The sequence below is a fragment of the Petaurus breviceps genome, unplaced genomic scaffold (genome assembly GCF_028583685.1).
Source record: "Petaurus breviceps papuanus isolate PSGF00001 unplaced genomic scaffold, PetGlider_PUasm1.0 90778, whole genome shotgun sequence".
In the NCBI taxonomy this organism is placed as follows: domain Eukaryota; kingdom Metazoa; phylum Chordata; class Mammalia; order Diprotodontia; family Petauridae; genus Petaurus; species Petaurus breviceps.
In genome coordinates this window covers 4,697,880-4,713,001 of record NW_027187343.1, presented here as the reverse complement: position 1 = coordinate 4,713,001, position 15,122 = coordinate 4,697,880, and the positions used below count along the sequence as shown (strand labels likewise).

Genomic DNA, 15,122 nt, shown 5'->3' with positions numbered 1-15,122 from the left:
CAAGAATGGCCCCCCTCCCTCCTCCGTCAGGCCAGGCCGGGCTCGCGCGCCGCTTCCTTCCTCTCCGCCTTGCGCTGAGCACCCTGATTCCCCGGCCCGGCTCCGCAGACACGGGCCCTGACGTATCCCGGCCCACAAGGAGGCAGGCCTCCATTTTGTCCCCCAAGTCTCCTTCACGGGTGCCCCCGCCTCGCAGGGCTCCAGCGCTTCCGCTTTCTGGGAGGGCCGAGAAGCAGGGTGGAAGGAGTGTCTATGGGACTTTTGGGGGAAGGGTTTCTCTGGGGTTTAATCTGCAGCAGGGGAGGGGGCGTGAGGAGCAAAGGGGCCCCGAGGAGGGCTTCTCAAGGTGGACCCAGAAAAACCAGGGCAGCTGGTGACGTAACACGGAGGGGAAGCGGTAAACCGTCCCAGGCCTCCCTGCCCCCCCCCCCCTTTCCCCGGCTGCAGCGGACGGAGAGGACGCGGGTCGACCCTCAGAGGACAATGCGCCATTACCTCGTCCCTCCCCAGCTCCAACCATCCCTGGCCCTTTCGCCGCTTTTCCCGCCCTGCGCGCGCTCCATCTAACCACCCCCACATTCCTCTAGCACGCGCATACGCGCGCACGACGGTTGGGGAGAAAAGGGGGAGGGCGTGGAGGGAACTGTGACTGCCTGTTTGGCACCTCCTGTGTCTGACTCTCTCGAGACTCTAGTGGCGCGGTTGCTTCAGGACCTGTTTCCTCTCTCCTCCCCGGCCCTGTCGGCCCGTTCGTTAGAGCGGGGAGGCGGAGTTAGGAAGCGCCTTAAGAGAAGGTGTAATCCATTTCAGTGAACAAAGGAGTTGTCGGTCGCCAAGTCGGCCGCATTCGCGGCCACTTCGTGAAGCACTGCATTGATAGCATAGCTTCTAAAATGGCGGACGTGGTGTTGGCGGGGGCGGAGGGGGGCGGGAGGCAGGGGAGGGAGAGCTGGGGCGGACCCAGAGTGAGCTCGCGGTGGAGCGCGAGACCATCCGCTCTAGGCGGCACTTCCCGTTCGTCTCGGTGGTAGTGAGTGAAGGGCGTGCGACTCCGGCTCGTCATCATGGCAACTGAGACCGAGGCCGGAGAACCCGGGAAGGGGAAGGTAACGGGAAGGGCGGACCCAGCGGAAGGGGGAGCCCAAGCGCCGGCCCAGGGCCTCTTTAGACCACGCGAGCTATCACTTGGATAGTCTCCTGGGCCCAGGCTTGGAGCCTCGCGGTCGAGATGGGGGGAGGGGCGGCAGCAGTGCTGGGGAAAGTGAAAGCCTGGGGGTCAAGGGTCGTGCCGGGCAGCAGCCGGGAGCTAGCGAGAAGCTAGATCGTGGTGCTACTCAGCGTGAGCCCACAGGGTTTTAGCCATTCTTGGGGACCAATGTTCTATCCTTAAGACATTCGAAACACAATTGATTGGCAAGAGTTACGACATACCTAAATGATAATTTAATTAAAACGGTGAAAATTGCACGGAAGGGCACGCAGCCTCCTGGCAGGCATAGATTGAGCGAAGCTTTGTTTTTACAGAAGTTGGGGTGTTAGGAAAGGGGAAACGATTGGTTACAATTTCTTTACTGTTGTTTCTGCTGCTACAGCACATTATCTTAACATAGTAAGTACCATAGGTATAGGGACTAATATAGGGCTGATTTCAGTTGGTATAAAGATGGACTTTTTTCCTTCCCCGTGAGAAAACTCCCTCCACCAATGCAGATCAGTAAGTGTGGTCCGTGTAAAATAAAAAGACAAAAGAAAATATGAATAAGACTTTTAGAGACACGGTCCTCATTTCTATTTTGAGTTCGACACCACTTGGCCTAAAATGCGGAGGTTAGGGGTCACACAGGCAGTCAAATATATCGCAGACAAAACCTTGAACCCAGACTTTTCTAGTTGGAAGGCCAGTTCTCAATGCACTACACAAAGAACTACATACAGTAGCTACTTGCCACAATCAATTTCTATTTAATCCAGCCAGAATTTAGGGAGCATCTATTGTGTGCAGGCACTGGCAGCACAGAACAGCCATCCACTGTAGCGAGAACAAGCAAGGAGACAGGCACTAATGACTGGGAATTAAGGCGATCTTGTAGGAAGTGGCACTTAATTTAGGAACTTCAAGAGGCAAAAGTAAATAAAGGAGAACACTGGCAAGTAGGTATGACGGGCAGTTGTAGAGATAAGTATTCTGTAGAACCAGCGGGCCATTTTGAGTGGAAAAGAATTTTTGAGGGAGTGAATTGTAATTCACGCAGAGAGAGGCTGGAACCTGAGAGTTTTAGGTGCCAAAAGAATCTGTATTTTTGGTATTTGTTGAAATAGTTGGCAAGATGGTGGTGATTTTGATTCATATGCAGCCACAGCAGTTATCTGTTAAGGCTATATCTTATGGAAAACATTCAAGCCATATTATAGGTACTCAAAGCATTCAAGCCATATTATAGGTACTCTTAGTGTTACTAAATCGGAAAGATATTCGACTCTGAAACAAACTGAGGAAATAGCAAGTAGTAAGTATAGCGACCATCCTTTCCCTTGTCAGAACATTCAGTTTTTTTGAATCATTCAGATTTTTTGAAAGGAGACTTCTAAGGACAGATACACACACACATTCCATGTGGGGTAATACTAATTGTATTATCACAAGAGTCATGCCGAATCTTAAGAGTAATGTGCTGTGGTCATTTCATGACCATTATTGTGTTACCTGGGGATTTTTTTTAAATGGAGATTTCCTTGTTTTTGAATAGAATTAAGAGTCAGGAATACAGATATTAGAAATATCCTTAGTACTTTAAAGTACACCATACTGAAAGATTATGCTTTGTACATTTTAATCTAAATTTGACTAAGAGTTAACAAACACTAATATTTTACATTATACTTAAAAATGAAATCCCTCATACATAATTGGTACTTTTATTTTTATGTTTGAACAGATTTTATCATATTCTCAAAATTTTAAATATGATTACTTAAAATGTATTCTTGACTGAAATTTGTATACTTGGAAAGCTAGGTAACTTGATAACATGGTAGTTTTGAAATCTGAAATTCCAGATCCAGTTTTGTAATGGACATTGCATGACCTTAACTAAGAAGTCAACAGTTAACCTGTTTCCTCACCTGTACTGTGGGATATCCCAGACTGATGAATTAACTGATGATCATTTTCAAATACCAAACTTATTGGTCCATTAAGTAAACAGACAGATGAAAGCATCATTAGTGGCAAGTTTTGGGGGAAGGGGGCACTGTGACTATCTTAAATGTTTGGTTAGTATGTTTCACATGAAAGCATGAAAGTGGGAGCAGTTTCCCAGTCTCATCAAGATGTGATCCAATTAACTGTAATCTTTATGAAATAGTTACAGTAAAGGAAGGTCATCTGAATCTTTAAGAAACAGTAGCCAGACTAGACTTGGCCACGTCTACAACTGCAAGGACTTTTTAATGACCAGTATTGGGGTTAGCTAGACAAAAATACATAGAACAGGGAGGGCATTTTATCAGGTTAATTTTGATGTCTCAATAACTCTGCTCTACTTCCATACTAACCAAATAAATTTCTGATCTATAATTTGCTTTAATAGGAAAAGGAAAGCTTTGTACAAATAAACTGGCAACAATTCTCTTACAAGATATTTCTCATTGTGAACTATTAAAGAAGATTCTATTTTACGAATCTCTCATGGTTAGTGTGATTCAGTTCCTGGATCAGTGATTACCACTGTTAAAAATCAAGTTTTTGAAATTCAGAGCTGAAAAGCAGATGATAGTACAGAAGTTAGTGAGAAATAACCTTTTTTTTTAACTTTTCTTTTTACAGACTCTTATGTCTACACAAATCACTCCCTTCTGCTAGGACATTATCTAATTTAATTTAAAAATCATTTCCTTTATACATCATTCCACAGTATTTTGTTAAGTTTTCCCAGTTTGAGTTATGCTCTATTGCCATGCATCAGATCAATGTTTCTTCAAACTCCACTCTTCCCACAATCAAAAAAGGGCAGGTTTGATAGTTCATTCCATCAACAAGCATTTATTAAACATCTGATATGTTTCATATACTGTCCTATGCACTTGGATACAAAATTGTGAAGGGTTACTGCTCCCAAGAAATTTACATTTTTATGAGAAACATGTATGTACACAACTCAGACACAAGGTCAATTTCGAGAAGGCATTGGGGATGATCAGGCAAGACCTCCTGCAGTAGGTGGTGCATGAGCCTCATGAGTCTTGAAGGAAGCCAGGGATTCCAGCGGGCAGAAGTGAAGAGGGATAAAATTTCATAATTGGTATATGGCCAGTACTAAAGTCATGGAAATAAAACTTTTGTGGGAAGTGTGGCAAGTGGGCCAGTGTGGGCCAGTACCATGCTTTTGGGTAGATTGTGTGAAGGGGCTTATATTACTAGACCATCTTTATTCTGGCAAAATAATATAAAATTTACATGTAGGAATAAGATTTTTTTTTGCCCTTCTACTATATTGTTACCACATGCAGTAAATTGCTACCTAGCATGATTTGGTCATGTCTAAGGATTATTTCAGGTCATAATTCATTAAGTAATATTTTTACTTAATATTAATAAATTCTCATAAAATAGCAATTTTTTTTCTCCATAAGGTTGTAGTTAACAAACAGCTAGGCATTATAAATAGAAGTAATTCAAAGCAACTCATTATTGGGACCCTGTTACATTTTTTTTTGTCTAAAATCTTTTCAAAATACCACATGTATGCTGAAGATAGTACTACTGAATTATGGATTATTAGCTTTGCTTTAAATTACCCACAATCTGTAGTCTGATTTAAGTGGACCTAGAGTCTCCACAGAAGATAAGATGACTTATGAGCAATGATTTTAGGTCATGTGCTGCTAGAACGAGCAGGTTAATATACAAAAAAAAAAATTATGACCAACTTTTTTATCTCCAACGAAGATAAAACCTGGAATATTTGGAATATAATCAATCAGTAAACATTTATTACCCCCTATTTTATGCCAGGCACTGTGCTGAGTGTTGGGGATTCAAAAAGAGGCCAGACAGCCCCCCTACCCTCAAGGAGCTCACAATCTAATGGGCAAACAAATGTGTACAAGAAGCCATATACAGGAAAAACAGGAAATAAAAGGCAAGGCACTAAAATTAAGAGGTTGAAAAAGATTTTCTGTACAAGATTAAATTTTAATGGGGACTTGAAGGAAGCCAGGGAGGCCAGTAGACAGAAATGAGGAAGAGTATTCCAGGTTTGGGAGACAGCCAGAGAAAGTTTCTGGAGTTTCAAGAATATCTCACTATATCCTCCCAGTCACCCAGTGAGGGCTTACAAAATAAGGAAACTCAAGTTGAGTTAGATTAAATGACTTATCCAAGTCACACAGCCAATAAGTGGTGTGAGGCAAGATGTGATCTTGGGGGATCAGGAAAACCTATCTTCCATGCTACCCTAGGGTGCTCAACTTTCGTTCTAAATGTTTTTCAATATATAATATAGGATTTTAAAGGAATCCATTTGCACTGAAATAGTTATCAATATCTTACTTCAATATTCAACATCTTACCTAGAGATGCTAGGCTAATATCAACTGGAATTTGTATCTGACTACACTGAAAAGTTTGGTGCATGTGGACAAAGTAGAAAACCATAAAGCTCTCTCTTCAGGAATATAGTTTTGGTTTTCTTATCTAAAACAAGCTTCTCAATAAAGTCAAAGAATTCCCTTTTTAATTAACCATAAAGTTGTCGGCTGTTAAGACTTCCTTGAACGAAAGTTAGCAATTTTTAATTACCTGCTGGAAGGAGAAAGCAGAAAACAGTCGACAACTTAGTGGACAACGTAAGAAAGACACCATGGCTTGTGTTAGGGATTGTTTGATTTCCTCTTCACATCCTTCACCTATATGTACCCAACTTGCCTGAAAGTGGTTCTGCCAGAATATGATAGCAAAGGCAGTTCTGCTGCCTGGCATGTTAACATCTTATCACTTAAAGCATATCAGTTAACACATTTTTATTAGCCAAACTGGACTACTACCTATTCCCTGTACACAACATTCTATCTCCTAGTGCCATCCAGGAACTGATCCTCGGGACTAGGGTCCTTCTTCACCTCTGCCTCTTTGAATCCTTAACTTCAGACAAGGCTTAGCTCGAAAGACACATCTCCTGGAAATTACTTTTACACATATCTAGAATTTATTTTTCTGTGTATAAATAACATATAAATATTTGTCACATAAGTGCTTAATTTATCTTGATGAATAAATAAATGCCTACTATAGTTATGTCACATTCTATGCTGTGCACTGAGGTGTTGCAGGATATAGATATAAGGAGTTTGTAATATAGTTGTAAAGTGGAAACGATAAAAAAAAAAGGCCTCAAAGTATTTTAGTTCTGCTGTGTAACCTTAGATATATCACTTAAATCTCTCTAGATTTCAATTTCCCCATCTCTCAAAAGTAATTTTTGGACTAGATGATCTCAAAGGTCCCTTTGAACTCTAAATCTATAATCCTAAGGGAAACATCAATATAGACTGGAATACAGAGAAAGCCTAAAGGAGTAGCTTAAACTGAACCTTACAAGGACTGGTAGGATTTAGACAGGTAGAGAGGATTGAGAACATTTCAGTTGGAAACAAAAGACTTGGAGATGAGCATTATGGTATCTCTATTACCTGGATTGGAGGGTCTGGCCTATAGGGGCAGAACAAGGATATAAGGTGCATAAGCAGCTTAGGGCTTCAAAAGGTAGGCAAAGATATGTAGATGTGATGAGTCACTAACCAATCATCTGGGTGGAGGGAAATGCATAGATTGTACTTGTATTCATTTTATTTTCAACTTTGGTATTACAAACACCATCTCAAAAATACTAGTCTTGATTCCTTTAGACTACTTGGGTAGGTTCTGTTGGTTCAATAAGATATAGTTGTGATCAGAAGTGAGAAGCAAATTACTAATTTACTTCATGATTAATAGTAACCAGTAACAAACATTTTTTTTAGGCTACAAATTTCCTAACCAAGGTGGATCCACTTTTGGTGGTATACTCCAGACTTACAAAAAGGATAGAAGTGTAGCTGGCTGGATAAGGAGAAAGGATGAGCACCACTGCATCTTGGAAAGCTTGCAGTTATGTCAGAGAAAGGAATTTTCCAACTTTTTTCTAATAGATAATCACAAAGTAGCCTGCCTAGAAGCTAGAGTTCTGAAACCTAATATTAGCACTGATCTTGGCAGATCCCCCTAATCTCTATCAAGCTTCATTTTCATACAATACAGATCTATATATGTATAATACATGTGTGTATAGAGAATACAGAAAACTGCCACTTCACAGTAACTCATGAGCTTCAACCCTCCCAGCCCCCACTACCACAAAGCAAAGTTTAGATCTTTGTTAAATTGTGTATTTGTGGTGCATGAAGAATTGAATAGCTGATGACACTCCCCCCTACCCCCTCAGAGTTATAGCCTACCCAACTTTTCTTGGGTAAAACTTTGCCAGCTACTATTTATGTTAGTGTTTATGTATTTTTCAACCATTTAACATGTATAAAATTGTGCTACCGTTAGGTTCCATTTTCTTATGTGTCACAGACAGAATATTTGGGTGTTGTGCCTTAACCCTATTTCCCTCATAAGTCCTATGGTTTTTAATTGCACAAATTTGCTTTTTTGAGAACACAGGTATCAAATTACAGCAGAACTGACTCTTAAGTACAAATAAGACCTTATATATACATATACACACACAAAAATCATGGAAGCCACTAATATTAAGGAGGATCATGAAAGTCTTCTCATATTAGAAGGAACTTTATCTCGCACTTTGAAGCCTGGAGCTAAGAGTTACTAGCCATGTGACCTTGGGCAAGTCACTTAACCCCAATTGCAAGATTGTTTTGATGGACTGGAGTGAGATATGTGGCAGGGAGAACCAGAAGTTGGAATAGTCCAGGTGTGAGGTGATGGGAACCTGCATTGGCATGGTTGCATGGGGTAGGAGAGGAGCAGATGTTATTAAAGGTAAAATTGACAGTACTTGGCAACAGGTTGGATATGGGAAGTAAGAGAGTGAGGCATCAAAGATGAGACCTAGATTGAGAGCCTGGATGACTGGGAAGATGGTGGTGCTGCCCTATTATGTCCAACTTGATGTATACGTCTTAAATGTGTCCAAAACTGAACTCATCTTTCCCCTCAGATCCTGCCCCTTTCCAACCTTCCCTGTTACTGTTGAAGGCCATCATCCTCCCAGTCATCCAGGATGCATTTCTAACTGCCTATGAGATGAATCCAGTTTTGGACATGTTAAGCCATCTACAGGACATCAAGTTGGATATATGATAGGCAATTGGAAATGTATTCTGGAGGTTAAGAGGTTAGGGCTGCTAAGTAGATCTGAAGAATCATAAGCACAGAGATAAACAAAACAATGGGAGCTAATCAGATATCACCAAGTGAAATAGTAAAGAAGAGGGCTAGAAGGTGATTGTGAGCAAAGGCTGAAGAGAAGTCAAGGATAAGCATTTGGAAAAGACCACTAGAAAAGATCCTTAATAACTTTAGGGGAGGAGTTTCAATTGAAGTTGGAAGCCAAATTGTAGAATTGAGAGGTAAGATGTGGAAGTACATATCCTAGATAGCGTTCTCTAGGAGGTTAGCTACAAAAAGAAGATGAGATAAGAACTAGTAATTAGGATGTAAGTAAGGGGATCAAGTAAGGTTTTTTTGAGGACTAAGGAGATACAATATAAAGGAGGTAAGTGAGAAGGTAGAGATGGAGGGGGGAAACTTCCGGAGAAAATGGGATGGAATGGGATCATTCATCCAGGGAGAGAAATAAGTTTGCCAAGGAAACAGGAAGCTCTGCATTTTCTTTTTTGATTTTTTTTTTTTGGTTGTTTTTTGGAGGGAAGAAGGTAGGGCAATTGGGGTTAAGTGACTTGCCCAAAGTCACACGGCTAGTTTTTTGTGTTAAGTGTCTGTAATGGGAATGTAAATTTGTAAGATCTTCCCTGACCCTAGGCTAAGGTGAACCTGGAGCCTGGGGTAGGAGGCTTGTATTTCAGTAGATACTTCTTGATTGGCCAGTGAGTCAATAGGGTTGTTACATTCTCTGAGCCAGGAGAAGCCTATATAAGCCCTGATGTGTAGCTTTGTTTTGGGGCTCACTTTGAGAAGTGTTCTGTGATTTGATATGGATTCTGGGAAGCGTTGTCCAGAGCCCCCCGGCTTTGAAAAACCCAGATGTTGACTGGGTATGGATGTAATGGTTGGACAGTTTGAAAACTGTCTACTTGATCTGTTTCTCTGTCTTGATAATTCTGTCTGTATACTTTGAAGTTCGGGGTGCTGACGTCTTTCCCCTCAACTAGGTAAACGATATATGTTTGACTGATTAAAGTAAGCTTGTTAACCCATTTTGAGTTGCTTTCCTTTATCAAAGCAGATCCAAGAACCTGTATTGGCAGCCACCCTGAGGACGCTTGGGGTGCTTGCTGCCACATTGTCTAAGGCTGGTTTTGAACTCAGGTCCTCCTGACTCAAGGGCCAATGCTCTATTCACTTCACCACCTATCCACCCCTGAAGCTCTGCATTTTTCGAGAGAGGTTGAATAATATAGTGGCAGAACCTAGGTGATGTGAGAAGAGGGATCTCAACAAATGGCTTCAACTTTTTCAGTAAAATATGAAAATAACAAATGATCTGGTTTTATAACATCTTCAACTGAACTGAGACATTTAAAACAGGAACTGCTTTCTTCTAGTTCACCTGCACCTTGTTCTACTCAGCTTGTTTGAGAAATACATAATTTCAGCCAATTAGTCCCAACAATCTCTCAAAAGGAGTGCCCAACCATGATGTTCTTGAAAAGTGGTTACAACCTCTGCTTGAAGACTGTCTCCTGAGCTAATCTATTTCACTAGCATTTACATGGGGCTTTAAGATTTGCAAAGGCTTTACAACATCTGATCCTCACAGCAACACTGAGCTTGCTGAGGAAGAATTCCAGTTCTGGTCTTACTGATCCCAAGCCCAGCAGTTTATAGACTTGGGCCACCTTGCTGCTACTTTATGGATAGGTTAGGAATTTTTTTTTCTAATATCAAGTCATAATTATCCTTTTTTGCATCTCCCATACCCTGCTTCTGATTCTGCCTTCTGGGACCAAACAGAACAAATCTCAATTCCACTTCTAGATACAATCAAGAAGCTGCTTATGGGAACCTCATCTGTAAAGTCTTAGTTGCTGTCCACTGTATATCCAGTTTATCAATGTCCTCTTTAAACTGAAGAAAGGACTCCAGATGTAGGGGGACATACTGCAAGGAATTTTAATAAAATCCATAAAACAAGATAGCATTTGATAAAAGATATATTTTTTTCTAAACTCTCACTAATCTTAACTTCATGAACATGTATTTTCCACTTTACTGTTTTACTCCTAATACAACTCAGTTTTCCTGGATAGTATTGTGGTTCTGACACACTACGTGTCTGAACAAAACTAGTGACAGCACAACCAAGTAGTGTGGTGCAGTGCCAAGAACTCTGGATTTAGAATCAGGACCTGGATTTGAATATTATCTCTGCCATTTACTATCTATGTGACCATAAAGCAATTCACTTCCTTGCTGAGACCATCTCATCTGCAAAATATTTGACTAGACAACTTTTAACATCTCCTGTTAAGTTCAAAATTTATGATTCTATGACCTTTGAGCCTCAATTTCTTCATCTGTAAAAAATAAAAAGAATTCTATTTGTACTGTTATTTGCACACAGCACTTAATCTGATGATCTCATTTGATTTTCAAAACAGAAATAAGTGAAATTCAACAGATGAGATTTTAAATCAGTATTCCATTCCACAGTCAAGGACTTTCAGGTAAGAAACAGCATTTGTTGGGGCAGCTAGGTTGCGCAGTGAATAGAGCACTGGCCCTGTAGTCGGGAGGACCCGAGTTCATATCTGGTCTCAGACACTTAACACACTCACACACAAAAACTAGCCTGTGACCTTGGCCAAGTCACTTAACCCCAACAGCCCATCTCAGAGTCAGGATAACCAAACATCCCTGTTTACATAAATAAGTCTTGGTCTTGACAACTCACCTGAGTTCTGTTTACCAAAGCCAGTGTGGTTGCTATGTTTTACATATATTTTGAGAAAGATGCTTTTCAGTAGGGAAAATTTCTCAGTGTACTCTGCTCTTTTTACAGGTTGGCAAAAATCACATGCTTAAAGTCAAGAATAGAATCAAACAGGACTATTATAAAAAGTTGTCCTTGAAATTTATTTAAACATTGTCCACGCTCTAGGGTCTGAATGGGTTTCCCAAAAGTATTCTGGTTCATAATTCAAGTTACTGTCTCTGCTTTTGAAATTAATCATATACTGATTTGTGTATCTCGTTTAGTATTTTTATATGCTAATAATGTGTGCTATTTGTTCTATGTATTCTGTCACCCAAACAAAATTTTAAACTCATTGAGCACAGGATTTCTTACGCTGAGTATCCCAAAACTCATTGCAATTTTAAGCTGTCATAGCTTGTATTTGTTTTTATTCCCCCACATGGCAAACCAACCATTTCAAATGCATGGAAAGGTTGCAAACTGCATTGGTAAAAGAAACTACACCAGAAAAGTATCAGGGACCTTACTACTACTACTCTGATTACTATAAATATATGGATATGTTACATGTCAGAGTAAGTGATATTGTGAGAAAAACTTGAGAAATTTCTAGCCACTTTTATAGATCTAAACCTTTCCATTTTATAGATGTTTATAATTTATAAAGTTGAGGCCTAAGATGGCTTAATACTTACCAAAATAACTTGTTATTAGCAGAGCATGATTTACAATACACATCTCCTAACTCCTATGCCAGTGATCCTTCTACTTATCACAATTTTAATTTTTAATACCCATTTTTCTCTTACAGATAAAAAAAGTATTAATTTTTCTTTCCAAGTCTACTAAAAGTCTAGTCTAAAACTTCCCTGGCCTTATGACAATTATTTTCCTGAAGTTCCAAAAACAGCTGCTGTTTCTTTTTCTAACTGGAAATTCATCTACTAAGAACTTGGGGTTAAGTAATTAAAAAGAATAAAAGGCACAAAAACTTTGTTACAAGTGACTTAAGTAGAGAATATTGTCATTATAGAATTAAAAGCAGATGTTATTTTGCTATAAATAAAGCATAAGACTGAATGTTGTAATCTTATTAGCAGTTTTGGTTCAAAACAGATTTCTATTATATATGAACAGATAGGGTGTGGGGGGCTTTATGTATCTGCACACACATGTGCATTCTGTCCCAAACCAAAATAAACTAGCTTTACATTTTCAGGACTGCGTAACTCATTTAGGCCACTCCCCAGTTAAATCTGTGTATGTATGCATTTTTTTTTAAGTATTTAAAGTTATTAGCAGCTAACCAATTCCTCTGACCAAGGCTTTCTGATCAAATTTTCAGGATTTCCATATTCAGTAAACTCACTATCTACTTAGACAATTTCCCACATTGTGTGCCATAGATTTTTGGCTCCAATGATTATAGATAATGGAATACTGTTGGAAAAGCAAGTTAAACATATAATAGCAGTTGAAATTTTAAAAGATACATCTTTGGAGGTGGGGAATATTTAAATTCAAAATGTGAAGGGAAGATGTGGTTGTGAATGCCATCTCTACCAAATAAACTTGACAAAGAAAATATTTCCTTTTCTTCAAATGACTTTTTTTTCTTTTTCTTTAATTCTAGCCCTTTAAGCTTCTAGGGATTTTAGATATCCAAAATGTACCCTGTGCACGAGACTCTGTCCTCTATGGCTCATTAGGATCTGTCCTAGCTGGCTTTGGACATTTTTTATTTACTAGTGAGTATTTGCACTTAATAAATTGTATATATCCATATAAAAATGTTTTTTTCTAATTGCAATAGTTTCAGAGATAAAAACTAACATCTGGGTGATATTTATTTACTAGGTAGACTTAGAAGATCTTGTGACATTGCTGTAGCAGTATTTATTTTGGGAACTTTAGGATGCTGGTATGTATGCTTATTTTCTGAACAGAGGTACTCAACATTTCTTAAGTGAAATCTAAGCTACTCTAGATGTCATCCATCTGTAATAAAGAATCCAAAGGTTTTAAAATCTGTCCTTCCTATCTTTTCTAAATGTATTTTTTCCCCCTCATGGAAAAAATGCAAATTAATTTATTTTGGTTATTTACATACTTTAATAGACAAAATGAATTTTTAATAAACTGATGTGGAATTTTAAATACAAGTTTAACAAAATAAGGAACTGATTTGATTAATTTTTTGAAACCAGAATTCTTGATATACAGAATATCCAATCTATAGTGTATCAGTATCTGGCACCTATTGGCAAAGTCTGATATGATATAAGATTCCAGTTGCACCAAACGCTTAAATACCTGTCATAAGAAGGGTTTTTAAGGAGAGTATGTGCTGTGGGGATCTCCAAACGCAGAAACAGCTTTGCTGTGTAAGTAAAATTAGACAAGACGGGAGACAGGTGGTGGCAGGATCCACAAAAAGCTGCAGGAGAAGAAAATTAAGCCTATTTTCTCCTTGAAAATGGTTATACTGACATGCATGATCTCTAGCAAATTGCTTGCCCTCACAATGAGGGGGGAGGGAAAGAGAAATTTGAACTCAAGATATTTTAAAAACAAATGGTAAAAATTACTTTTTACTTGTAATTGAAGAAAAGGTAAAATATTAAATCAATTTTTAAAGAAAGAACTGTCATATATAAGTATTTTTAATACTTAATATTAAAAGTTTGGGAAACACTTTTTCAGTGTGGCATAGCCTCAAACAATTTTTTAAAAAAATTGAAGAACATCTGTTTATCACTAAGTCAGTATTTCAATTTGTAGTAGTAGTGATCTCTAAACACATAATTTTTTAGTCTTTAGGAAAAGAAATGTAACTGTTACAAATTACCGTTATTTCAGTATGAATTTTTTTGTCAATCTTTCTTAAAGGTTTCCTTGTAGATATAATTATGCAAAGCAAAGAATCCAGCAAAGAATTGTCCAAGAAGGAATAAAAAACAAGATTTTGTTTGAAAGCACCCACCTTGATCCTGAAAGAAAACAAATCAGCCCCAAAAGCAGCAGCTCTTAATCTATGCCAGAAGGCTAAGGTACACTTAAGAAGCCCTTTGAAATCACAGACTATGAGCAAAGTTGATCAGCTGTAGAAACATTCAACAGGGACACTTGAAAAAAATGGAAATGTTATTTTAAAAATATCTGCAGTGTATAAAAGTGGTTAACATTTCATTGTCATTGTAAATGTCAAACTTTTCTGCACTATCTAGAATTGTGATGGTGAAATAAATGAAAAAATTAAACCTGGCACACTTGGACATTTTTTAAAGTATGAAATTTTTGTCTTTTTGAAATTATGATTCTGGGGCAGCGTGGTGCAGTGAATAGAACACCAGCCCTGGAGTCAGGAGGACCTGAGTTCAAATCTAGACACTTAACACAAAACTAGCTGTGTGACCTTGGGCAAGTCACTTAATCCCAATTACCCCCCCCCCCATAACAGCAAAGTTTCATCCATTTTTATCTTTTGGAATACCATAACAAGTTAATGTTTCTAGGACTCAAAACCTTGCTTTTCATTTGTAATATTCTGAAACTTAACTTTAGAAAAAAATCTTCCCAGTTCAAAATGAGATTTAGTAGGTTAGATGTCCTCTATTCCACCTTATACTTCGAGAAAACTTAGGACTGCAAAGCTCTTAGAACCCTTAGAAATTATGGGGGGAGGGGATTAAAGTTACTTACCCTTAGATTTTCACTCAGTCCTCATTTCTCTTTTTTCAATATAATGGTCCATCTCTAGCATTCACTAAACGAAGACACAGAGATGCACTTTTAATATAAATGTCTAAGAACATTTCAAGAAAAAAAAAACTAACATCTTTTTATCTATTACTATTTATTAACCTTTGTCACCCACCCCAAAGTTTTAAAAAGTTGTCATAAGGGGTGGCTAGGTGGCACAGTGAATAGAGCACCAGCCCTGGAGTCAGGAGGACCTGA

The 15,122-nt window shown here is 38.9% G+C and overlaps 1 protein-coding gene across 1 annotated transcript; it reads left to right on the top strand.

The window, feature by feature from the left end:
* Positions 1 to 948: 948 nt before the first annotated feature.
* Positions 949 to 14,427, top strand: COX20 (cytochrome c oxidase assembly factor COX20). The gene is made up of 4 exons (XM_069069153.1): positions 949 to 1,106; positions 12,796 to 12,910; positions 13,020 to 13,083; positions 14,052 to 14,427. Exons 1-4 carry the CDS (start codon positions 1,065 to 1,067, stop codon positions 14,191 to 14,193), a joined length of 363 nt encoding a protein of 120 aa, XP_068925254.1. The 5' UTR covers positions 949 to 1,064; the 3' UTR covers positions 14,194 to 14,427.
* The last annotated feature ends 695 nt before the right edge of the window (positions 14,428 to 15,122 follow it).

Bases quoted from the DNA above. Each gene is read 5' to 3' on its own strand.
- COX20 (XM_069069153.1), top strand. From the start codon at position 1,065: ATGGCAACTGAGACCGAGGCCGGAGAACCCGGGAAGGGGAAG. The intron at 1,107-12,795 runs GTAACGGGAAGG...CTTTAATTCTAG, and splicing joins GAGAACCCGGGAAGGGGAAG to CCCTTTAAGCTTCTAGGGAT. The intron at 12,911-13,019 runs GTGAGTATTTGC...TTTATTTACTAG, and splicing joins TGGACATTTTTTATTTACTA to GTAGACTTAGAAGATCTTGT.